We start from the raw sequence: 24,851 nt of genomic DNA, 5'->3' as shown, positions 1-24,851 counted from the left end.
AGCTATGTTATCTGAGTTTCTCAATGGCTTAGATTGTTTATCTAGCTTGCAACTCTTTTACGATGTATAAAATGCTCTTGGCTGAATGCCCAGAAGTTTTATTAAGCCTATTCCCTTGCTGCTTTTCTTTCTGAGGTTATTGGGAGCTCTCTGAGGCTTAGCTAGGGGCTCTCATGAGCCCCTGCGAGCCCCCAGCAGCCTACCCGTTAACAGGATGCTATGAAAATTTGCATGCTACATACTAAAGTTATTGATATATATTAATTATAAATCATGCTGCAGTGCCAAATTCTTCTAGTTTTTTCATTAGTAATTCTTCCTTTTCAATGGGTCATCCCTTGTCAATACCACATCATCAACAAATGCTCTTAATCTATATATCTCCTTTTTATTTTTAAATCTCTTTTCCCCCTTCTTTTTCCTTATATTCCTATGTAAAACGTCTATAGCTAATATGAATAAAAGTGTAGATAATGGGCATCCTTCTTTTGTTCCCTTCTGAAAAGCACAAGGCTTTGTAAGGTCACCATTAACAATAATGTGTGTTTTGTACTGTATTCATTAATTTAGCCCACTTTACAAAGCTGTCATCGAAGTTCTTAATTTCCAATGCTTTAAACAGAAATGCTCAACTGAGATTACCAAACCTTTTTCTGCATCTAAAAATATATATAATGCAGCTTGTTTTTCATTGGGTTTCTGTAGGTCCTTAAGGCATTCAAAACAATACCCACATTGTTGTTTAATTGCCTTTTGGATAAAAACCCACTTTGGCCTTGATGGATTATCTTGAGTCTGTTAGCCAATGTTGATGTAAAGTAACTCGTGATATTGGTCTATAGTTTTAATTAAGGTTGGATCTTGCCCCCTTTTAGGTATTAAAGTGATGTTGGTTTGTTTCCATGATTCCATTATCTTGTAAGGTAGAATTCATTGAATTCTGGAAGTATTGTGATAATTCATCACCAAAACTTTTATCATAAATCCCTGGAAGACAGTCTGGCTCAGGATGTTTGCCTAATTTGACTATTTTTTATAACTTGTGAAATTTCCATCATTGTGATTGGTCTATCCATAAGTCTCTGCATATCTCTGCATATCTCTGCATATCTGTAAGACATGGTAGATTCTGTTTTGGGAAATAACTTTCTATTTTTTTCCAAAGAAATGCCAGACCCTTTATAACAATATAAATTGTGACAATAAAGGTATTTTGTATTGTCAACTTATTTGTTATAACCCTCCTCGAGTTTCAAAATCATCTTCCTCTCTCTTTCCTTCTTTAACATCTATTCCAACCACCTTCCTGGCTTATTTGCATATTCAAAGTCCCTTAGTTTAAGGAAATTCAATGTATTCTCCAATTCTCAAACTTTATAGATAGATAATTGCTGTTGAATAAGTTTAATTTCATTTAGAATGTTTATCTTGATAGGTAGAAATTATTCTTTCTTACTTTTAGTTTCCTGTAAGATTTCATAGATTTTATCCTATAAATAGAAACTTTTCACAAAAATCTTGAATTTCTAGTTGAGGCAGGTAAGTTGTTTTCCATAATCATTTATTTAAACCACAGGTATATTTGCTGACAATATAATCAGATTTAAAGTTGGTGGGAATTGAAAAGAACAATTAGTACTCATGTTACTAATTGCCAGCCAGAACATAAATAAACATCAGGAAATGCATTAAAAAGTTAATTTTCAGCTAATTTGGATAACCACTAGATAGCACTTTTTGTCCTATGAGGTAAGTGAGGTAAGGAAATGGGATTGGAGAATATTAGGGACTATACATACTACACATGTTCTGCTAGTCATTGAAACAGTTTAGTTCTTTTCAAACTTTTGTATGGATCCGAAATAAAGGTATAAATCTTCTGAAGCAAGATAAAAATAAAGGTATAACTCTTCTGAAGCAGGGATCTCCAACCTTGGCAACTTTAAGAGTTGTGGACTTCAACTCCCAGAGTTTCTCAGCCAGCAAAGACCCCGGTTCTAAAGTCTTCTCTCCCCTAATTTATAGGGTGACTAATCCCACAGCTGTGATTCTTGGCAGTGTACAAAGTAAAAATCAACAATTAAAATAAACCCAAAATAATACATGCCCAAAGTTGCAAGCAGAGAAGTGGTATTAAATGGGTATAATGAGGGCTGCCAAAAACTGACAGGGTCATGGACCAGTGGCAACTTTCAAATGTTCTTTAAGGATAGTCCATGTAAAGCACATTGCAGTAATCCACACAGAAAATAAACAAAGAATCACTGTGAGGGAGACCCTCTGGTTGAAGAATGAGTGCTATTGATGTACATCTGGATAAAAGTCCTCCTGGCATTGACTGGCCTCTCTCCTTTGAGGAGCAGTTGTGAATCCAGGAGGACCCCAAATTGTATCCCCATTGCAACTGAGGAAATACAGCCCCATAAAGAGTTAGAACTTCTGGTTTGAGCTTCTTCAGTGACAGACCGAAATCTGTGATCATGTGCGGTTTCGATCTGTGCTTACCGCCAGAGCACCCTGAGCCAGCTGGATTCAGGGTTAAGCCATCCCGTAGAGGTGGTGAAGAGGGGAGAGACCACCAGCAGGGTCGAGGAGAGCCACATCTCTCCTCCTCAGCTGGCCATTATTCCCTTTCCTGAAGGCGATTGCAGCGGTGGTCAGAAATGGCCACCTCAAAGAAGAACTTGACCGGAAAAGAATGTGCAGGAGGAAGATAAGAAGAGAAAGTTTTGGTTGATCAGGTTGAACTGAAAAAGCAACAACATAAGGTACCCTGAAATTTGAACTATAAAAAATAACATTGTTCCCAAAGAAGACTTTGAAGCAACAAAGGAGAGAGGGAAGGGAAAGGATTTGGGTTTTTTTTTTCTTCCCTTCTTTATACTGATATCTAAGAGATTTAAGTAAGAAATTGACAAAAATCCACCTTGACATCAAAAGGCATTTAAGCTGAAAATAAAATGTCAAAGGGATAATAAAGACTTTTGGATACTCAAAAACCTTTAAAAGCAGAAAAGGAGAGAAAAGGAAAGAATAAAAGGGCGGGATCTGGAAAAATGGAGGAGACTGCCTGGAACTAAAAGGAACTTATAGTGAAACCTTAACAAGATTCCTAAAAGATACATTCTAAATGAAACTTTGTAACAAAATAATAGAACCCCAGGAAGAGAAAGTGGAAAAAAGAAGCAAGAAGAAACAGCTTTGGATTATTTGGATTACTTGGTGATTTTTGGATTGTTGGCTATTGGATTTAAATGACTAAAAATAATCGGGTGGTTGTTTAAAAGTGTTTAAAATGGCATCACTTATAGAAGAACTGAAAATGGAACTTAAAAAACAGAAAGAAGATGTACAAGAAGGAAGAGGTTCTTTTGGCTTCATATTTCAATTTTTAGAAATGGAGATCTGAAACTATGAGAAACAACAAGAAACTCTTGTAGAACAAAAGGTCGGGACAAAAAAGAAGCCATCTTTAACGATCAAGCAATTTTATGTGGGGCGGGGGGAAAGGAAAGGCGGGAAAGAGAGTGGAAAGTTTAAGATTTGAAAAAAACAACAAAAAAAAATAATAGTTTGAAAAATAATTACAATATTAGGAAGCAACAGAAGAGAGGATTACAGAAGAGAGAATTAGAAGTAGAGAGACAAGGGGGCAAAAAGGGGAGGGAGAAAAAGTGGGGGAATAAGGAAAGGAAAAGAAGTTATAAAAGACAGAAACAAGATATAGAGAAACAGGGAAAATGTATAAGGATTGAAAGTATAAGCCTATTTAGAGATAATGGGTGAAAATTTAATTGAAAAAGGGATTCTGCAAAGGTACATAAGGTATTGTTATATTAGAAATAGAAATAATTTTAGAAAATATGAAACAATGTATGACTAAAATGATGGATAAAATACTTATTGTAATGCAGTGGAATGTTTGTTAATAAATAAATGAAATAGAGAATGAGAGAATGAAATTAGGAAAGGATGGGAACATTTTAATTATAATTAATGATTTATAAAAATATAAGTGAAGAGAAATATGGGGGGGGGGAAGAATTAATTATGGAAAGTTTATAAGTGTTCCCAAGGAAATATGATATTCAGTTGAAAAGAAATGTTAAAGACGTTAAGATTCTAACTAATATTAATGATAGAATTGAATTGGAATAGAACGAGTGTTTTGTTTACTATTGTTATACATATATATATCTTTTAAGAATATAGTGTGTATTTTAAGAATATACCAAGCAGAATTTGATTGGAAGTTATGTACTATATTGAATGTTATAATTTTAAAGGCATAAATTGAAGTTTAAATAAGAGTTGAATGGATAAAATTAAAAGATATAAAGGTGTCATATTCCAATTAGTAACTACAGGGGAAAATTTGTTTAATGAGAAAAGATAATATGAAATTGAAAGGACAGACAAAAGTATAAATATAATGATTAGAAAGATATTGAAACTTAGAAAAAGATATATAATTGAATTTAGATATGAGATAATTAAAAATAAAGTTGAGAAAACCAAGGGAGGGGAAAAATTATTGAGAAAATGTTAAAATAGTAATAAGATATGGAATAGAACACAAAGATGAATATGAAATTGAGTTTGTGTCTGTATGGAGAAGTGATAACCTGGGATCATGCTATTCTCAAAAAAAGATGTTTTATTTGTATTATGTTATTGTGAAAACCCAAATAAAATTTATATTTTTTAAAAAAAAAGAGTTAAAGATGGAACAACTCCAAACTAGGGGTGAGGATGTTAAAACCCGCAGCCACTCAGTCTTCACAAGATTCATCCAAAGACTGTTCTCTCCTGTCCAAACCCACAGAGCCCCCAGACATTATTTTATTTGTTTGTTTGTTTGTATGTTTGTTTATCAAACCTGTACAAGATAACAAGTATATGTATGAACATAAACATGAACAAAGGAAGTAAATACACATAAATGGGGACAGTAAGACACGGACAGTAGGCATGCTGGCGCTCTTATGCAGGCCCTCTTTAAGGACTTCTTAAGAATGGGGTAGGGTCCATGGTAGACAGTTTGGGAATGAAGCTGTGAGGGGTTGAGGCTGTAACAACGGAGTCGAGTAGGGTGTTCCAGGTGTTGACCACTCTGTTGTTGAAATCCTATTTTCTGCATTAGGAAAGAACCTGGGTGGCATCACGTGCTTAGCCCATGACAATGATGTATAGGTGGGTGTCATTGTTATACTGATCATTTCTGGCCCACGTTGATGGATGACCTCACCTACAGTTCCATGTAGATGTTAAATAAGAACACAGAGACAGAGGAGCCTTGAGGCACCCAGAGGCCTCCAGACTTGATCATTCCCCTCTGCCAACACGGACTGGAACCAGCCCCAAAGAAAGGAGGAAAACCATCACTGTATTATGACATCTACTCCCAATTCCTGAGTCAGCCCAGAAGGACACCATGATCCATAAAAAGTCACTGAGAAATCAAGGAGGACCAGGATGGATGCAGTAATCGTCAATAAGCAGTATCAATGTTGTTTCAGTAATGTGACCAGGTTTGAATCTTTACATAGAGGGATACAGGTAGTCTATTTCATCCAGAACCCTTTAGATTTGTAAGCTGTCCACCTTCTTAACAGCTTTCCCTAAAAAGGAAAGATTGGAGATTGGACGAGAATTGTTCAGATTCATTTGGGTCTAGGGAGAGCCTTTTGAAGAGAAAGTGTTGTTTAGTATTTGGTTGGAAGACCCTAAAAACGCTCTAAAACTATAGGTAGATTGAGAAGTGGGGAAAAAATCCCAAAAGTAGAAACAAATCCCAGAAGCCTCAAACCAAGAATGACAAGCGGTAATTCTTCCTTGCTGAGTTCTTTATTGTTTCACATCTATGGACAAAGTTTTGCCAGATTGAATACTTTACTCTCTGCATCTACAAATACTCTGTAAACTCTTAGGGAGGAGTTGTCTTCACCTTCTTTCTCTCACACATGATGTCTGGGCTAAGCTGCCTCTTATCCTCTGGAATGCAGCCCCTTCCCTCCTGGGGATCCACTTTCTATTCCATTTCATCATAAAAAGGGGACAATAAAGGCAAAAGGTTGTTAAAACAAAACAATACATAATAACCCTTTTGTATAGCATTGTTGTAAGGAAACAATATCGATATGTCTACAAAATCAGCAGAAATAATATTTAATACCATATATTCTGAGAACTATTAGGAAGGAGCTGTCTTCACCCTCTTTCTAACACAAACCATCTGGGATGAGTTGCCTCTTATTCCTCTGGAATGAACTCCTGGGAGTCCATCCTACTCCTGGACTCCTGGGAGTCCATCCTATCACAGGATGATTCTGACGTCCTTATCTGCCTTTCAGGTGTACTTCTAACAGTTCCTCTGCAGACTGCTGAGAAATTAACATTTTTGCCTCTAGCTTAAAAACAGGAATTATGACTTCTTGGGCTAACATCTTGCCTTTCCATGGCAGGCAGTATCTGCTGAAATTTGTTTTCATACTTGCCAGCAAACGAGTTTCATATTCATGGTGAAATAAGAAGAAAGCAATCTTGGATGGTAAATTAAATACCTATCTCTAGGGCAGGGCTGTCCAACCTTGGCCCCTTGAAGCCTGGCGGACTTCAACTCCCAGAATTCCTTTTGCTGGCTGGGGAATTCTGGGAGTTGAAGTCCGCCAGGCTTCAAGGGGCCAAAGTTGGACAGCCCTGCTCTAGGAGAAAGAAGAATGTTAAGGAGTTAGAAGAATTCCTTTGAGATAGGAACATTTTTAGCTCTTTGGAAATTGTGGGCCCTTACTACTCTGTTCTGATAATTTGATCTTGGCCACAGAAATGTCTTCATTCAATGCCTGCAAATGTTGTCCTACCTAAGGGAATATTTACTATCAGGTTTAGATGGAACAGAAGCCCATGATTTTAATCAGTAGAGTTTTAATAAAACAATTTGTATTACATTTATTGGTGTCTGTATAGGTTTTTTAAGAATATTTCAAACCAGTCAATATTTACTGATGACCAACCAGGTAAAATGTTTGAAATTGTTGCAGCAGATCCTGTTTCCAAATCAGGACACAAGACTACGAAAGGTTGGAGAATACAGGTTTTTATTTGTGCACAAAGGTTCAGAGCATTAGCATGGCAAATTCTGAACCCCTGGCTCTTCCTGAGGTGTCACTTTTATACATTTCATAACCTCAGCCTAGCCCGGGGCGTTTCTTATGTTAAACTATACCAAAAAGGAGAAGTACATATCTGTTATTTCCAGACCCATCCTTATTCACTGAAACATGCTTGCTTCCGGTTCCTTAGTTCAGCAATTTCGTGGTTTTGCACAATATTTCTATAAGAAGTAAGTTAAGGGGTCAGAGGATTTCTGGTAAATGCATATTTTGTTTTTGACCTTCCAAGCTGCTTCAAAATTGTATTTGATTTTATTTCCGGTTAAATAAAAATATTGGGGAAGATGTCCAGAACCTTGTTGAGGCTAGGGGAATATTTATTTTTTGGCTTAGAGGAATATTTATTCATTTATTTATAGGGGATTATGTCTGTCAAATTGCAAGTGATCCATGGGTTTTCTATTTGATCAGTGTGGAAGGGGGAAAATACTAGATTTATGAATTAGTAGAAGATGTTCTTATTTGTTCTGAATCAAGTTACAGCAAGATCCATGGGAAGAAATTTTTTTTTGAATATTTATAGGTTATGCTCAAATAGCTAAGTCCTTTTAAATGATTGAGTAGAATTTAATGCTCCCAAGTTAATCTTTCACTATGAGCCAATGAAAAATATTTGTGTTGGTGTTTTTTTTTTTTTAAATCACAACTGGGAACAAACTGGGGAGAGTGGAGGCATAATTAGATTAGCTAAACGAGACACTGAAAGAATGGACATTGTACTATACAGAGAGAGCAATGTTGGTTTATGATAACATAAATTAGAAGATATTTATGACTAACAGTTTCATTAAAAGCTGTAAAGTTTTGTGAGCTGCAGCACCTTTCATCAAAAGTGACAAAGAACAGAGGATTTCAGGATTCACTCAGACCCACAAAGTTTATGATAAATTGCAAAAGTTGAAACTGATGGTCGTGAATAGAAGAGACAATGGTAGGAAAATGCTGGGCAAAAAGGTAAGAATTATTGATATGGGGCGTGTGTGTGTGTGTGCATGTGTATGTCAGCCTATGGTGGAAAGATGATGGACATTAAATATAGCAGATATTTTGAGATTTCAAAAAGGGAAAGAAAAAAGAATGGGATAGTTCAGATTTGCTGGTTAAGGACCCATGGAAAGCTAAGGATTCATGGTTAGATTCTGAAAAGAAGGACCAGGTATTTAAAATATCCAGCTATTTCCCCAGTTTTGATGACCTTCTCCTCTCCTTCAGAACCAAACTTCTCTTTCCACTGGATGCATCTTGCCATCTTCATCTTGTGGCAAGATGAAGATGGCAAGATGCATCCAGTGGAAAGAGAAGTTTGGTTCTGAAGGAGAGGAGAAGGTCATCAAAACTGGGGAAATAGCTGGATATTTTAAATACCTTGGTCCTTCTTTTCAGAATATTGTTTCTCTTATTCTTTTATTTTTCTTATATGTAACCATTTCATGTATTCACAACTATGTATACATTTATACTTATTATCTTGTAAACAATTGGCAAATCAAATAAATAAATAAATAAATAAATAAGATGCAATTCCACCAGTTTAGCAATTGGGCAGACAAGCTGCCATAGAGTCACCTGGCCAGAGACAAGGAACATCTGTGGTATTAAGGAAGAGAAGAAAGCCAAGCTTTTGCTTGAAGTTATTTTGGTGAAAGATAAAGACAAGGTAATGGTAATAGAGAAAGCCAGGAGAGTTGGGACAAAAAGCCGAATGAGGAACATTGCCCATAGCACTCTCCAACAAATGAGCCAGACTTCTCATGGGGTGAAATATTTTTTTACTCTCTTCCAAAATAAAAGTAACTCCAAACCACCCACCCCATTCCTATTTGAATAATGGTAGAGTCCAGCAATCTTAGCACCCAACCAGGTGATTTCAAGTAGAACATTAAGGTAAGAGACTTTGAATCACAAAATCAGAAGGACACTAACAAACTGCATTAAAAGCTTATGCTTTGTAATCATTGTGTTAGTTATCAGACTCCTTTTGTTGATTGCACAAACTAAATATTCATTTTCTTTCATGGAACTCAGGATGACACAATTTAGCATCTGGGACAAGTCACATAATCAGGGGTGGGATGCTATCAGTTCAGACCGGATCTATAGAACCTGTAGCTGCGAAGAGCAGCTGACACCAAACAGGTTTGGTGTTTGGCCCATCCGCCTGCCCGGCCTCTAGGCTGTTCTTTATTCCCTGCTTTCCTCTTCAGTTGCTTTGTGCTATACAGCTGAGGTTGAAAATGTATTGTATTAGCATACTCCAAACGCCCGAAACTGATTGGTCCCGACGGAGAGTGACCTGATTGGTCAAACCCTCGGCCGTGATTGGAGCGCTAAGAATCTACCGCGATTGGCTGTGCCGATCGCGGGAGATTCAAAGCGCTGCCATTGGCCGCCGAGCCGCGAGCCAGCCCTATATGAAGGGCTGCCGCGGCTTGTATTCCTCAGACTTATTCTATTCTAAATAAAGAGCTGAACTCACAGAATGGTCTTGCGTCTCACTCGACCCGATCCACTTCAGATCTAACACTGGCGACGAAGGTGGGATCGTGAGACAAAGGGACCACCCAGCATGTGGCGAGGCGGCACACAGCAGCAAGCAGAATGGCCGGCATCAACTCACCACCCGCACCCTTCAATCCCGCTACCGAGGACTGGGAATCCTATACCGATAGGTTCCAGATGTTCCTCGAGTGTAGCAACCTCAAGGATGCCAACGGCCACAAGAAACGGGCCGTGTTCCTCGCACATTGCGGACCGGCCGTATTCAAGATGGCCAAAGCTCTGGCCAAACCGGAGGACGTAAAGACCATGGAGTGGGGCAACCTCGGGCCCTTGCTACGAAACCACTACGCCCCCGTCATGCCCATCCTCATCCGGCGGCACAAATTCTACAGGCGGGACCAGCGCGAGGGCGAGGGCTTGGCGACTTCATAGCGGCACTACGAGATCTGGGCGGCCTGTGCGAGTTCACCGACCTGGACGAGGCCCTGAGAGACCGCGTCGTCCTGGGACTCCGAGACCACATCCTCCAGAGCCGCATCATGGCGAAGGGCGACACCTCCCTCACCGATGCACTCACAGACATAGCCATGGCTGAAGTGGCCAAGAAATCAGCGGCTCGGATGCGGCAATCGAGCATCACACCACGAGCAGCAACAGGCGAGACGACACCGAACCCCGAAAAGCGACCCGAGGGCGACCACCGGGACGCAACCACGCACCACGGCGACATCGACTCCTTCTCGGGAACTGAGGACGAGGAGGAGGAAATCCACCGCCTGCAAGCAGCACGTGGGCGACAGGAAACCCAAGGTCGTAAGTCGAGGTTCCAGTGCACCGGCTGCGGAGGCGATCACCCCTGTTCGGACTGCTGGTTCCTCGATGCCATTTGCCGACAGTGCGAGAAACGGGGGCACATCGCCAAAGTGTGCCGAAATAAAAAACACTACAGCCCGCGGCAACGAGAAGGCAGCCCTCGCCGGCAAGAGAACACCCCCACCAGTTACCGAGACCGCCAGATGGAGAGCCACTGGAGCCAAGAGGGTTGGAACAGGCGGCTCAACGAGGCGAGGCAAAGGGAGGAAACACACCAGACCGGCGGCGGCGGCCATTCCTCCACAAGAGACGCCAGAAAGGTATACATGATGGTGGGGATAGAAGACCAACCATGCGACATGGAGGTGGACTCCGGGTCCTCCCTCTCCATGGTCTCATGGCATACCATCAGGTGCCTGGTTCCCTCCATCCGCCGCAAAGAATTGGAAGACCAAACACTAACCCTCAAAGACTACCAAGGGAATCGCATCCCTGTAGTTGGCAGAGGCCATTTCAAAGTCACATTCAAGAACCACACCGGCGTGCTACCCTGACCATCGCCGACCGGGATCGCCGAGCCTGCTGGGGCTACAGTGGTTCGCACCCCTAGGCATTGAAGTAACCGGAATCCACCGCACCACAGAGTCGGACTGGGAAGCGACGCTCGTGGAGGACTTCCAGGAAGTTTTCGACGACAGCCTAGGCAAGTACCGGGGGTCCCCTATCTCCTTCAATATAGACCCAAACATCGCACCAATTCGCCTTAAGCCCAGACGAGTGCCCTTTGCACTCAAGCCCAAGATAGATGAGCAGCTAGATAAGCTCATCGCGCAAGGGGTACTGGAGCCAATCGATCATGCCAGGTGGGAGACCCCCATAGTCACCCCTATCAAGCCAGACGGGTCTATAAGAATTTGTGGGGACTATAAGGCCACCCTCAACCACGCGCTCCAGCAAAGTGCATACCCCGTCCCAGTAGTGCAGCACCTTCTGCACTCGCTGGGGGGGTATCTTTGCCAAGCTCGACCTGGCGCAAGCCTACCAGCAACTGCCGGTCGACGCCGCAACCGCTGAAGCCCAGACCATCGTAACACACCGAGGGGCTTTCCGTTGCAACTGACTCCAGTTTGGAGTCAGCGTGGCACCCGGGGTCTTCCAAAGCCTCATGGAAAGACTCCTGCAGGGCATACAAGGGGTGGTGCCCTGTTTTGACGATGTCTTAGTGGCCGTGAGAAACGAGAAGCAACTAGAAGCCCGGTTGCAGGAGGTACTGAAGAAATTCAGAGACTCGGGGCTCAAAGTCAAGAAAGGGAAGTGCCAACTACGGGCTGAGAGGGTCGAATTCCTAGGGTACCTCCTAGACAAACATGGGATCCACCCCACAGAGAAGAAACTGAGAGCCATAAGGGAAGCGCCGCGACCCAAAAACAAAACGGAACTGCAGGCTTTCTTGGGACTGTTAAACTTTTATAATGTCTTCCTACCTCAAAAGGCGACCGTGGCGGAACCATTGCATAGGCTGTTAGATAAAACAGCCACCTGGACCTGGGGAGCACGGGAGGAGAGCGCTTTCAACAACACAAAGAACCTTGCTAACATCTGACGCGGGTACTAATCCAGTACAGCGAGACCCTGCCATTAACGGTAACGTGCGACGCATCGCCTTTTGGGATCGGGCGCCATCCTCAGCCACCAGCTACCAGACGGGAGAGAAGCACCCATTGCCTTCTCATCAAGGACACTTTCAAAGCCGTAGCGGAACTACAGCCAGCTTGACAAGGAGGCCCTAGCAGTCGTCGCTGGCATCAAGAAATTCCACGAATACCTTTACGGTAGGACCTTTACAATCATCATGGACCACAAGCCGCTGCTAGGGATCCTGGCAGGAAATAAAGCCACACCGAACATTCTATCACCTACAATGACAAGGTGGTCTGAGTTCCTGTCAGCATACAACTACCATCTGACTCACCGACCCGGGAAGGACATCACCCACGCAGATGCCCTGAGCCGCTCACCTCTGCCCGACCTAGAAGACGACCCGGCACCCACAACAGAGGTATTTCAAATAGAGAAAATACCCAACCCACTAGTGACCGCGCCAGACATTGCCAGAGAAACAAATAAAGACAAGCGGCTGGCGCGAGTCCTAAGCTGGGTTGGAAAAGGGTGGCCGGAAGGGGACAGGGGCGAACTATTCAGACCCTTCCGAAATAGACAAACTGAACTCTCTACCGAAAAGGGCTGCATACTTTGGGGAGACAGAGTGGTAATCCTGGAAACCTTGCAAAAAAGGGTATTGGAGATGCTGCATGAGGGGCACCCAGGGATGGTTAAGATGAAAAGCCTGGCCAGAAGCTATGCATGGTGGCCAGGCATGGACAAACAGATCGAAACCTGGGTAGCCAAATGCAAAAAATGCCAAGAGTCCAGGCCCAGTCCTCCCGCCGCCCCAATACATGAATGGGAAACACCAAGGGGACCGTGGTCTCGGATCCACATAGACTTCGCGGGGCCAACCAAGGGACACATGTACCTCATCACAGTAGATGCTTATTCCAACTGGCTGGAGGTAAGCACCATGAAGTCAACCACAACGGAGGCGGTAATAAGGAAACTGGGCAAACTCTTTGCCACACACGGCCTGCCAGACATAATAGTGTCGGACAACGGGCCCCAGTTCACCGCACTAGCGTTTGAACAATTTCTGGCAGGCCAGGGCATACGCCATGCATTAACCGCACCGGCAAACCCGGCGGCGAATGGGAGGGCGGAACGCATGGTACAATACACCAAAAAAGCCATACAGAAAATAGAAACAGCCAACATACAGGATAAAATCAATAAAATGCTCCTCATCCAACATATCACACCGAGCGCAACCACAAATAGAAGCCCAGCAGAACTAATGATGGGCAGAAAACTACAATCAACATTGGATAGGATGCACCCCACATACACCCCTGACAAACCCCCGGGCTCTTCCAGCAAACACAGAGAATTTAACATAGGGAATGCAGTATACGCGAAAAACCTGTCAGGGGAACCACTCTGGGTACCAGCAACGATCACCCAAATAACTGGCCCCTTATCGTACCGGCTAGAGACAAGCGACGGGAAAAACTGGAAACGGCACATTAACCAGCTAAGGTCGAGAATAACCAACAACCAGACACCCGAGAAAGAAACTAAAAAAAGGGGGGGGAACGGCAAGCGTTAAAGAAAGAGGGACCCCCCTAGCGCAAGCCGAACACCCCCCACCCAGAATAAATAACCCGCCAATAATCCGGTCCTACTCACCAGCAAACATGGGGCCAACAGATCAGGCAACACCAGAATCGTCACCAGGAAGGAGCAGCCAGGCCAGTACAACCAGCCCGGAAAGAGCCAGCAGAGACGGCAGCTCAACCAGCCCGAGTAGACCGGGAGGGAGCTACCAAGAAAGGCCCAGCCCAACCTTCCAGGCGGTTCCATCCCTGGGAACCGGAGCGACAGAGAAGACCTCCGAACCGGTCGACAACCACAGGAGAACTGAACTGCGCAGGTCAACTAGGCAGGGACGAAGCCCCGCCTACCTGCGCGACTACGTCACGACGCACCGACAGACGAAACCAAGAGGGGAGGGGTGTACTGTATTAGCATACTCCAAACCCCCGAAACTGATTGGTCCCGACGGAGAGTGACCTGATTGGTCAAACCCTCGGCCGTGATTGGAGCGCTAAGAATCTACTGCGATTGGCTGTGCCGATCGTGGGAGATTCAAAGCGCTGCCATTGGCCGCCGAGCCGCGAGCCAGCCCTATATGAAGGGCTGCCGCGGCTTGTATTCCTCAGACTTATTCTATTCTAAATAAAGAGCTGAACTCACAGAATGGTCTCGCGTCTCACTCGACCCGATCCACTTTAGATCTAACAGAAAAAGCAGGAAACAAGAGGATTCTCAACGTTGTGAGCGCAAGCACTTGTCAGCTGTACAGGCGGCACAGATGATGATTTCTTGCAAATGCTGCACACACGATTGTCCCCAGTTCGGAGAACCACCTTTTCCATTTTTTTTCTGGACCATTAGCTGTTCTGCTCTACCAGGAGATTTAGATTAGCTAGGAAGGAGGAAATCCTTGGATTTCTTGCTTTCTAGCTAATCTAAAAGCAGAGACCAACCTTCTTTAGAACTGAAGCTTTTCAGTGCAGACTCAGGTAGCCAACTGCAGATAGATAGATCCCTAAGTTAATCTGTGATTCTGTGAACAACTCAATCTGCCTGCCTGCTTTGCCTGTTTTTGGGTAAAAGTTGCTCTTTTTTTTTAAAGAGCACATTTACATACATGGTGTGGTGTGAGTTAATTTTGTGAGTTTACTTGCTAGCAAATTTTATGTGACAGACTAAGATAGCCGATTGCAGATAGATAGATCTCTAAATTAATCTGTGATTCTGTGAGCAACTCAATCTGCCTCCCTGCTTTGCCTGCTTTTGGGTAAAAGTTGCTCTTTTTAATAAAAAAAATAAATATTTAATAAATATTTATAATATTTACATTGTCATTTTAGGTTGGTCTGTAGTCAAATTTTTTGTCAGCGCTAGCAATTCTGCAGCAACTGGAGAACTGGCCATTTCAGTGGACCCAAAACCGCCAGTTCGTGGGATCCCAATTAAAGGATTTATAGGAATGTATGGAAGCAATAATAACTGGGCAATAGAGTCACCGGCCATTAATGATGCAGGAGTATCAGTGTACAATTGTACCTTAATAACCCCTCTATAATCTTGATCAATAACTCCTGGAATAACAAAAACCCTTTTTTCTGATGCAGAAGACCTGGGAAGTACCAATCCCACTGTTTTTTCTGGCAGTGGCCCATGCAAATGAGTGTCCTCAATGTACACTTGATTAGGAAAGGTCACATCAATTGAGTTCAGCATTTTTAAACTCAAACCTGCACTCCCAGTAATTGCAGGCGATGCCTTTGTGACAGCCTTGGGAGCGGGGCTAGCTGCACGCCCCAAATTTAGTTTCCCGGATTTTGGTTCTGATCAGAGCGACATTGATTTGCCCAATGAAACCCTTTTTTGCATTTTGGACAGACCGATTTCGGGTGGATGTCCCTATTTTTGTTTTTGTTAAATGCCATCCCCCCCCCCCCCAGGGGATCTGCACTGGGCTTTAAAATGGCCAGACTTCCCACAATTAAAACAATTCCCTGTAGGTTTCATCCCTTTTTGTAATTCCATAGCCAAAGTCTCCATGTTGTAAGCCTGAGAACCCACCACTGCACATGCCTTTAACAGATCAGCTAGAGTAACCTCACCTCTAGCCACCAAAGGCTGTAAGATACGCTTGCAGTCAGCGTTTGCATTTTCAACTGCCAATTTCAGCAAAAGTTCTTTTGCAGCTTCCTCATTAGAGATTTGCCTGGTAATAGCCAATTGTAGCCTTTCCACAAAATCGTTATAAGACTCAGATGCTGTTTGCTTAATTTGAGAAAAGACCGTGCCGGGTTCCCACATCCTGGATGCGGGACGCCCCAAGGACAGCTGTCATAACCACGGGAAATACGTGATCAGGCAAATTAGCAGCTTGATCAGCAGTGGATTCAAACAAGCCTGCCCCATAGATTTGGTCTGGCGTATACAGCCCCCGAATTCCTTCCCCTAGTGACAGCTTCCTTTGATATTCTGAATCAAAACCACATACTGAGTAGAGCTCAATATCATTCTCATTAAATCTTTCCAGTCACTAGGAATCATGCGTGAGGTAGCCAAACTTGTCAGGAGCCCTTTGTAAAAGGACTTTGAATACCATAATCTTTAACTGCTTTTTTAATTTCCCTAAGAACTGCTAAAGGAATCGGAACCCATTCAGTCTGCAGATTGCCTTGAGCATCCACTTGCCTATTGACTGGAAACAAATTCATCTGGGGAATCTCATCAGGCTCTAATTTCCCTCATTGAAAGCCTGATGCATCGTTGCTTGAACTTTTCCCATTTTTGGTTGGATTTTATCATCCACTGAAGTAGGCGCTGTTGGGGGTGAGGAAACATACTCCAGTTTTGGGGTTGGTGGTGCAACACAACTCCTTTATAAGGAGGAGGTTCTACTAAAGTTTTTAAAAGAGGTTGTTGCTGGGTCTCTAAAGCAGTCATAACAACCTTCCAATATATCAAAATTTCAGCTGTTGCCCGTGGCTCTTCATGAAGGATAGTTCCAATTTTCCTCCACGTGTCTAACTTTAAAGATCCCTTCTCTGAATACCAGGGACATTGCCGCCAGATCTCTTGCAGCAGCTGTTTCACATTACCTTTGAAAGAACTATTTGCTCCACCCCAGAGGGTTTAAAGATTAAGAAGTTTGTCCTGACTAACTTCAGCAGCTCACTAACATGACGTTCCTGTGGCTGAGAAAGTTTTCCCCCCATGTTCCCTGAAAAATCCTATTGTCCAGCAATAGTTAAGTACGTACTTTACCTATTCCAGGCGAGGAAACACGGAGGTCCGGACACGCACCACCTGCAGTGGATCACGCGGGGTCACCACTTGTGGTGGTCTCCCATGGAAAGAATGAGACACAAGCGTGTGTACTGGATGGGAGCCCAGAGTAAATTCCAGTGCTCTCTTTTATTGAGATTTTAGTACATAGTAAGCATAATCACAATGTGGATTACAATAATTAGATATAGTACACAGACTTGTTTACAGTTGTCTGAGCTGCTTAATTGTTTCTAGTGTTTGCTTTTAATTTCCTTGCTTTATCTCAGTGACCTTTCGGCAGACATGTATGTATAAGGTCTTAGACTAATCATTACCCAATACCCAAGTCAAAGTTTATTCCCACAGATTAGCACTTAGACTTATATACCGCTTCACAGTGCTTTTCAGCTCCTCTCTAAACAGTTTACAGAGACAACATATTGCCCCAAACAATCTGGGTCCTCATTATACTGATGAATTACTTTTAAAAACTTTTATATACCTTGAAGATGAGATTGACTTTTTATTTTATTTATTTTATTTTGTCAAGCAATTATAAGATAACAGGTATAAGTATAAACATAGTTATGAATACATGAAATGCCCCATTGCTTCTTGTGGACACCATCAACAGCAAGGTTGCTGTTCAGATGAACCAGTCAGCAGCTCTTGAAACTGGAAATGTTGCCCATCTCTGATGTAGGTCCTAACAATATGCAATAAGCTTTATTCAATAAACCAGGATGAAAATCTAACAAGGTTAAATGTTTTAAGCATAATATAGTTTAGTCATGCAAGTCAATTTCTCTTTTAAGCAAATATGTTTGAACAAATGGATTTTTATTAGGTAGGAGTAAATTCCATCAACATTAGCAGGTCTTACTTTTGAATAAATAAATAAATGTGGATTTGAACTATCAAGAGTGTCAGTGTGCTATCACATCTGAGTATTGAATTCAATTTACTTTTTTCTTTAGGATTCTCTCTTTTGTAACAATAAAACATCAAAAAAGAGATATCTCCAGCCAATCCTCCCTCTTATATTTCTTCTACATTTTGGGGATCCTTTGTTTGTTCATAATTTTTTGTCTACCTGAGAAGACCACTTATCCATCCATCACATCCATCAAATCCACATTCAATTCTTCCTTGACAAAACAACTTGTATCCCAGCGCATTGCCCCTAATTCTAGCTTGTCCTCTGAGGCTACTGAGGCTGGAATATGGACTGTGAACTCTATTGGGCGTTTTGGAAACCAGATGGGACAATATGCCACCCTTTATGCCTTAGCCAAGCTCAATAGATATCAAGCCTACATCCATCCAGAAATGCATTCAGCTCTATCACCAATCTTCAAGATCACTTTGCCTGTGCTCTCTGCTAAGGTGTTTAGCATGATCCAGTGGAAGAGAGTTTATTTGCATGATTGGATGTCAGAGGACTATCGTCACATCCAGGGGAAATATGTCCAATTGATGGGCTACCCTTGTTCTTACACCTTTTATCACCACATCCGCCAGGAAATACTAAAGGAGTTCACTTTCCATGACCACATCAAGGAAGAGGCCAATCACTACCTGCAAATCTTGCGGGGGAAACGCCAGAATGTGACATACGTTGGAGTGCATGTCCGGAGAGGGGATTATGTGAGGGTAATGCCCAAAACCTGGAAAGGTGTGGTGGCTGACAAAGGTTACTTGGAGAAAGCCATGGACTACTTCAGAAATAAATACCTCAATCCCATCTTTGTGGTCACCAGCAATGGGATGGAGTGGTGCAAGAAGAACATGGATGCCTCCAGGGGGGACGTTTACTTTGCTGGGGATGAGAAGGAAGGCTCTCCAGGAAGGGATTTCGCTCTCCTTGCTCATTGCAACCACACAATCATGACCATTGGGACTTTTGGTATCTGGGCTGCTTACCTAGCAGGTGGGAAGGTTGTTTATTTAGCCAATTATACCCTCCCAGACTCTCCATTTCTCAAGGTCTTCAAGCCCTCCGCAGCCTTCTTACCTGAGTGGATTGCAATCCCAGCTGATCTTTCCCCGTTGATGCCCAAATCATCTGTACAATCCTAAAACCCATAAGTATCTGTCCGCCCATAAGGTCGGGTAGACCGGGCATGCGCCAGATCCTTTCCTGGCATATCGCCACTTCAAGGTATCTAGGAAGCTGCTTTTCCATGGTGGCTCCTACCTTATAGCTTTTTGAGGGGTATTGTTGTGAGCCACCCAGAGTTGTTCTGTGAGATACCAAGGCATACAAATTGATCAGATAATTAAACTGGAGAAACTGGATTGAACTCATGTTTAATGAGATACTACTAAAAAGATGTACAGGTAGCCCTCAGATTATGACCAGACACTTAGCAACCAGTTGAAGTGAAGACAGATCTCTCCAGGGCTATTTACAACTCAGTTACAAAGTTATGACGGGTGCCACACACCCCTTCTCCGTTCCCACAATCATGTGAACCGCATGTCAGGGGCACAGCAACCATTCTGCATTTAAAGCGGTTTGCAGCATCCCTTGATCACATGACTATGTTTTACAACATTTTTGCAAAAAAATCAGCATTTACTTCCAGTTTTTGGCAAAACTGACCCATAGTAAACAATGGAGGTCACTTTACAAAAGTGTCATTTACTTTATGACTGTGGTGTTTGCTTTGCAATTGTGACATTCACTTTATGACTGCGATGGTAGCTGTACAACCATCACAAAAAAAGATCATAAAATCACTGGGTCATATGGATAACTCAATTTACAACCATCACAATTTATGATAGCTGTTGGAATACATGCTAGAACAGTGGTCACCAACCAATGGGCTGGGGACCACTGGTGGTCTGTGAGAAAATTTTGGTGGTCCACAGAGAAATGTCATCCCCAAAGCATCCACCAAAGCAATTAATCCATGCTGTGTGGGAACACAAGGCTGTGCCGCCCACATAGCCCATGGGCATACAACGCTTGCATTGCAAACAACACGAGGTAGTGAGAGGAGGGGGGAAAGGGTGGCACCAGGCTGCTTCTTTCTTCTGCTTTTGGCTGCACGCAAGGAAAGCAGCAAAAGTCTTTCTTTCTCTCCCCCAAACTCCGCCAGAAATGAGTCTTTGGGATCCTGCAAGACATCCTGCTCCAAGAGGCTGCGCCAGAGTGACAAGTCTCACAAAGACTCATTTCTGGTGGAGTTTGGGAGAGAGAAAGAAAGATTTCTGCTGCTTTCCTTGCATGAAGCCAAAAGTCTCTCCACCCCCCAGAATGGAGCTGGAGACCGTATCCTGCGATCCCAAATAAAGAATGATCGATTGGTAGGAAAACGGGGTGAGAAATTTTCCTGCAGAGTTTTTGGGGGATTTTCCCAGGGTCCACAGGATTTAAAATTATGAGTTCGGTGGTCCCTGAGGTCCAAAAGGTTGGCAACCCCTGTGCTAGAATGTATTTTGTATTGCAACAACTACAGAATCATTCGGCCAGTAGATGGCAGTGTTTAGTTTGCATCTATGGTTATAACCTATGGTTCTGTTTGTTCTGAGGAGAGTTTCCTATGACATTTAAACCCATTAAGCAGCAAAGCCCATGATAACTTTACACATACATTTTATTTGATCTGTATGTAACCATGTAACCATATGTAATCTATGTAATCATTCTCTGCTACCAATCTATATGGCTATATAATAATCCTCCACTATCATTTTTATATAATAAAACAGATTTTCTAACGATAGTAATGGGTCACTCTGAATTCAATGTATATGAAAACTTCCTATTTAAATTCTTTATGATTATTTCAAGCAAATGCCTACACTGTTTCATAAAAATCTCTGCCCAGATCATCCATTATGATTTGTACTGCTGTACAGTATATAAATTACTATTCCTTGTTGAAAAGTGAAGATTTAATTTTCTATTATCTTATCTCCTGACTTTGATGGTTATTCATTGAAATAAAAGGTTTCAGAATTCATTTGATCTCTGGACTCAGCTTTCTTCGTCCCACTGAATTATCAAAGATTGGTGATCTCATTTATTTGGAGATTAGTTTCACTAAATGCTTCAAAATATATAGATAACATAGGCAATAGTTTTGACCTTCTCACTCATAAAAAGTTTACGTTATATGATAGAATTTTAAAATAGCAGCTAAATTCAATTTCTTCTTCTTAAATCAAGCCTCACACAGCTGTTATTTGGAACAAGTAAATAGGATTAGTGTGGTGGTCTCCCATGGAAAGAATGAGACACAAGTGTGTGTACTCGGGATGGGAGCCCAGAGTAAATTCCAGTGCTCCCTTTTATTGAGATTTTAGTACATAGTAAGCATAATCACAATGTGGATTACAATAATTAGATATAGTACACAGACTTGTTTACAGTTGTCTGAGCTGCTTAATTGTTTCTAGTGTTTGCTTTTAATTTCCTTGCTTTATCTCAGTGACCTTTAGGCAGACATGTATGTATAAGGTCTTAGACTAATCATTACCCAATACCCAAGTCAAAGTTTATTCCCACATCTCCCCTGTTTTAGTTTTTTGATGATCACGGATGCCTCGGTAGCTTTTCGCCATCTGCAACAGCAATTCTCCTTCCGTAGGCTTCACCTGACACATTCCTAAAAGTCCAGGGAGACATTGGATAATACAGCATGCACAAAGAGAAAGTATAAAAAGCAATATCATTCCAACAATTAGGTGATGAATCCATGAACCATCTGGCAACCACGACCAAAGTGCAGACCACACGTCCAGTCCCTCGTCCTCCGATTGTAATGGATTCTCATTCAGGGTTTGTTCCATATGCTGTATAGTAGCTGTAATGTTTGGAGAATAATCAGAGATATACATGCAACAATGCGTATGAATCACAGCGCAAACTCCCCCTTGCACAGCCAAAATAGTGTCCACCGCATATCTGGTTTGCAGGACAAAGTCAAGAATTTTGCCTTGCTCTTATTCAAGCAGCCTTAGTGTTTTAATGGTGTCTTTAAACATAGTAACTGTCCAATTGTTTAAACGATGTAAATCTCTATAGTTCATCATGACTCCTAAAGGAGGAATAACTCCCCTTGATATTTGTGTCCAGTAGTCATGAGTCAAAATAGAGTTTACTTCCGTTGCAGAACGCGCATTGCGGATATGAGCAGTCCCCAAAGATTTTTGAATGAAATGAGATGGGATTACTTTCCCAAAGGTGCAGACCCCTTCCATCATGCTGGCATGCGATCATAGGCCATCTGTCCACACAGCAACCATAAATTTGCTCCCAGGAGATGACCAACCTTATTTGGCTCAGCATAGATTAATTTTGCAAAGGATTCCATTAACATAGCCAAATAAGTGGACGATGGTGCGTATTTCCCATCCGCACATTTAGGCAACTGGTTTTCTGCTGGCTTGGTGGGACAACATGTGGCAGGAATATATGGACACCTATTTTCATTGATCAAAGATGTGATATCATATCGAGAAATGTTATGTACAAAGTAAGTGAGATTTTTAGTTTTCATGTCATTCGAATAAACCCGACTTCCATTGCTAATAACAATTGTTTTGTTGCAAAACGGATATGTCCCCAAGTAAGTCATATTCTCTACCGTCTCATTGTGGGTCCAACAGATACCCGCCACCTCTTGGATCTGACTTCCAAGGTGTAAGGTAGTTATGTTACTTGTAGTCCAACTGCTGGACCACGTCCCTGAACAACCATAGCATTGTCCCTTATACCAGTCACCTTCGGCCAGAGGTACTGTAACCATTGGAAGCCCTGATGTTTTGTGAGTTGGCATGTGCATACATATCCAACAATCAGTTTTATTATGAAGGTTTGCTAGCTTCCCCATGTCCTGGATCAACGTGTTTCTTTTCCATTCCCCCAAATCCATCCCCTTGCCCCTTTGGCTGATGATAAGGACGCACACAGCGAGCAGGAACCCAAACAACTGTCCCCTCATCTTCAACAGCAGCGTATCCTCGGCCCCAAGTTATCAGCGGGACAGGTCCTCTCCACATTGGATCTGGTAGTCTCCTATACCGAACTTTCGGTCTTGGCGTACCTGCAGAAGGGGAGGAAGCAAAATGCCTACTGGCTGCCGTAGCAGCAGGAGATCCTGTCATGTTTAAAAAATTTAAAGTGTATAAGGTAATATTAAGAATGTTTTGTATGTAAGGCAAGCCATATCCATCCACTTCCCCCGTTTTTGTTTTTATGTGAAGGAGTGTTATACAGACTGGAAGTTGGCTCAATGTGTCCTAATTGTAGCTGCTCAGCTACCAATTGATGTAAAGCTATAAGCTTTTCCTTTGGAAGTGGCCATTGGTCAATCCAAACTGGCTGAGAGGTTAACAATTGTAATTTTTCCATTATCCAATAACAATTTTTGTGCGGAACTGTGACAGTAAATCTCTACCCCACAAGTTTATATGCAGGGGCAACACAAGAGGTTGAATCCTTGCAGTCTCGCCAGTTTCTCTATGCAATGCCTTCAACCAATGTACACTACTTCTTGCAAACTGCATACCACCCACCCCACGAACAGCCGGAGAGTCCTCAAGCGCCCATTCATTTGGCCATTCCTTTTGGCGTATCACAGAGACATCTGCTCGGAGCACGCCGGCGTCTTTCCCTCTCTCTCTATGTATGAAAGAGCTCGCCTCGCTCGGAGCGTTTGGCGAAGCACACGAGTTTCGCAGTCGGAGAGGAGGAGGCGGCAGCGAAAAGGACGCGGCGGCAACGGCAGGATGCTGCAAATCAGGACCTTGCATTGAAGCAGCCCGGGGGCACGTAGCCACCCCCTCCAGCCCACCTTGAGGATTTGCCTTTTGTTGTTGGTATATTTGGCTTCAGGCGCTCCTGTGGCCGCCTTCCCTTTGCCTTCAAAGGCAAAGTGAATTATTTAAAACCTCCGCTCATCCCGCCAGGGCGGCGGCAGAGCCGTACGGGCTGGGCAGAACCAGGAAACACCCGCGGCTTGCTTTCCCGGCTCTGCTCAGCTCGCACGGCCCTGATAGGATGAGCGGAGGTTTTTAAAATAATTCACTTTACCATCGAAGGCAAAGGGAAGCGGCCACAGGAGCGCCTGAAGCTCAAGGTGTCTCCTCAGGGCTCCGGTTGCAGGGAGGAGCCCTGACTGGCTGCACATGGCTGCGCCAACGCCGCGGCGTTGCTGTGCCTTCGGCAGCAAGGGGGAAGGGAAATTAACGGTGGCGGAAGGTCTCCCGAACATCCAAGCTGTCGCCGCCCACCCACCCGAGGATGCAAGGGGGGAAATATCACCCCGAAAAGACGGCCTAGCCGGTTTTTGGGTCAAAAAAAAGGCCTGGCCTTATTATGTGAGAAACACGGTATTGTGTGCTCTTGTGTTGTTATGGTTGAAGCTGGAGTATTCATTTGCAGGTAGGACATTGCAATGTATGATTTTATGTACTATACTGAGATCGGACCGAAGGCGGCGTAGTTCTAGATTATCTAGGTCTAGAATTTCAAGACAGTATTCTGCAATGAGTAGAGGAGTGAAGAACTCTTCTTGTGAAATATTTCTGGACTTTCTCAACTATATTAATATCAGATACGTAATGCGGGTTCCAGACTGATGAGCTGTATTCAAGTATTGGTCTAGCAAATTTTTGTATGCTCCAGTTAGTAGTGTGATATTACCAGAGAAAAAGCTACGCAGTATTAAGTTAACAACTCTTAATGCCTTTTTGGCTATGTAGTTACAGTAGGCTGTAGCACAGATCATTAGAGACGAATACTCCAAGGTCCTTGACAGAGTTTGGATCATCAACAAGGTCTTGACTATTTAGCCTGTATTTTATTTTCTGATTTTTTTTGCCAATATGTAAGACAGAGCACTTATTTGTTGAGATTTGAAGTTGCCATTTGTTTGACCATTCTGA

At 42.8% G+C, this 24,851-nt stretch overlaps 1 protein-coding gene across 1 annotated transcript; it reads left to right on the top strand.

Moving 5' to 3' along the window:
• The first annotated feature begins 7,961 nt into the window (after positions 1-7,961).
• FUT2 (fucosyltransferase 2 (H blood group)) lies at positions 7,962-19,668 on the top strand. The gene is made up of 2 exons (XM_087945342.1): positions 7,962-8,126; positions 17,927-19,668. The coding sequence occupies exons 1-2, from the start codon at positions 8,101-8,103 to the stop codon at positions 19,026-19,028; spliced, it is 1,128 nt and encodes a 375-aa protein (XP_087801468.1). The 5' UTR covers positions 7,962-8,100; the 3' UTR covers positions 19,029-19,668.
• The last annotated feature ends 5,183 nt before the right edge of the window (positions 19,669-24,851 follow it).

This window comes from Notechis scutatus, chromosome Z (genome assembly GCF_049901735.1).
Source record: "Notechis scutatus isolate UNSWTSFEM ecotype Mainland chromosome Z, rNotScu1.2, whole genome shotgun sequence".
Classification (NCBI taxonomy): domain Eukaryota; kingdom Metazoa; phylum Chordata; class Lepidosauria; order Squamata; family Elapidae; genus Notechis; species Notechis scutatus.
The sequence above is the reverse complement of the archived record's forward strand: the minus strand, read 5'-3'. Positions and strand labels throughout refer to the sequence as shown.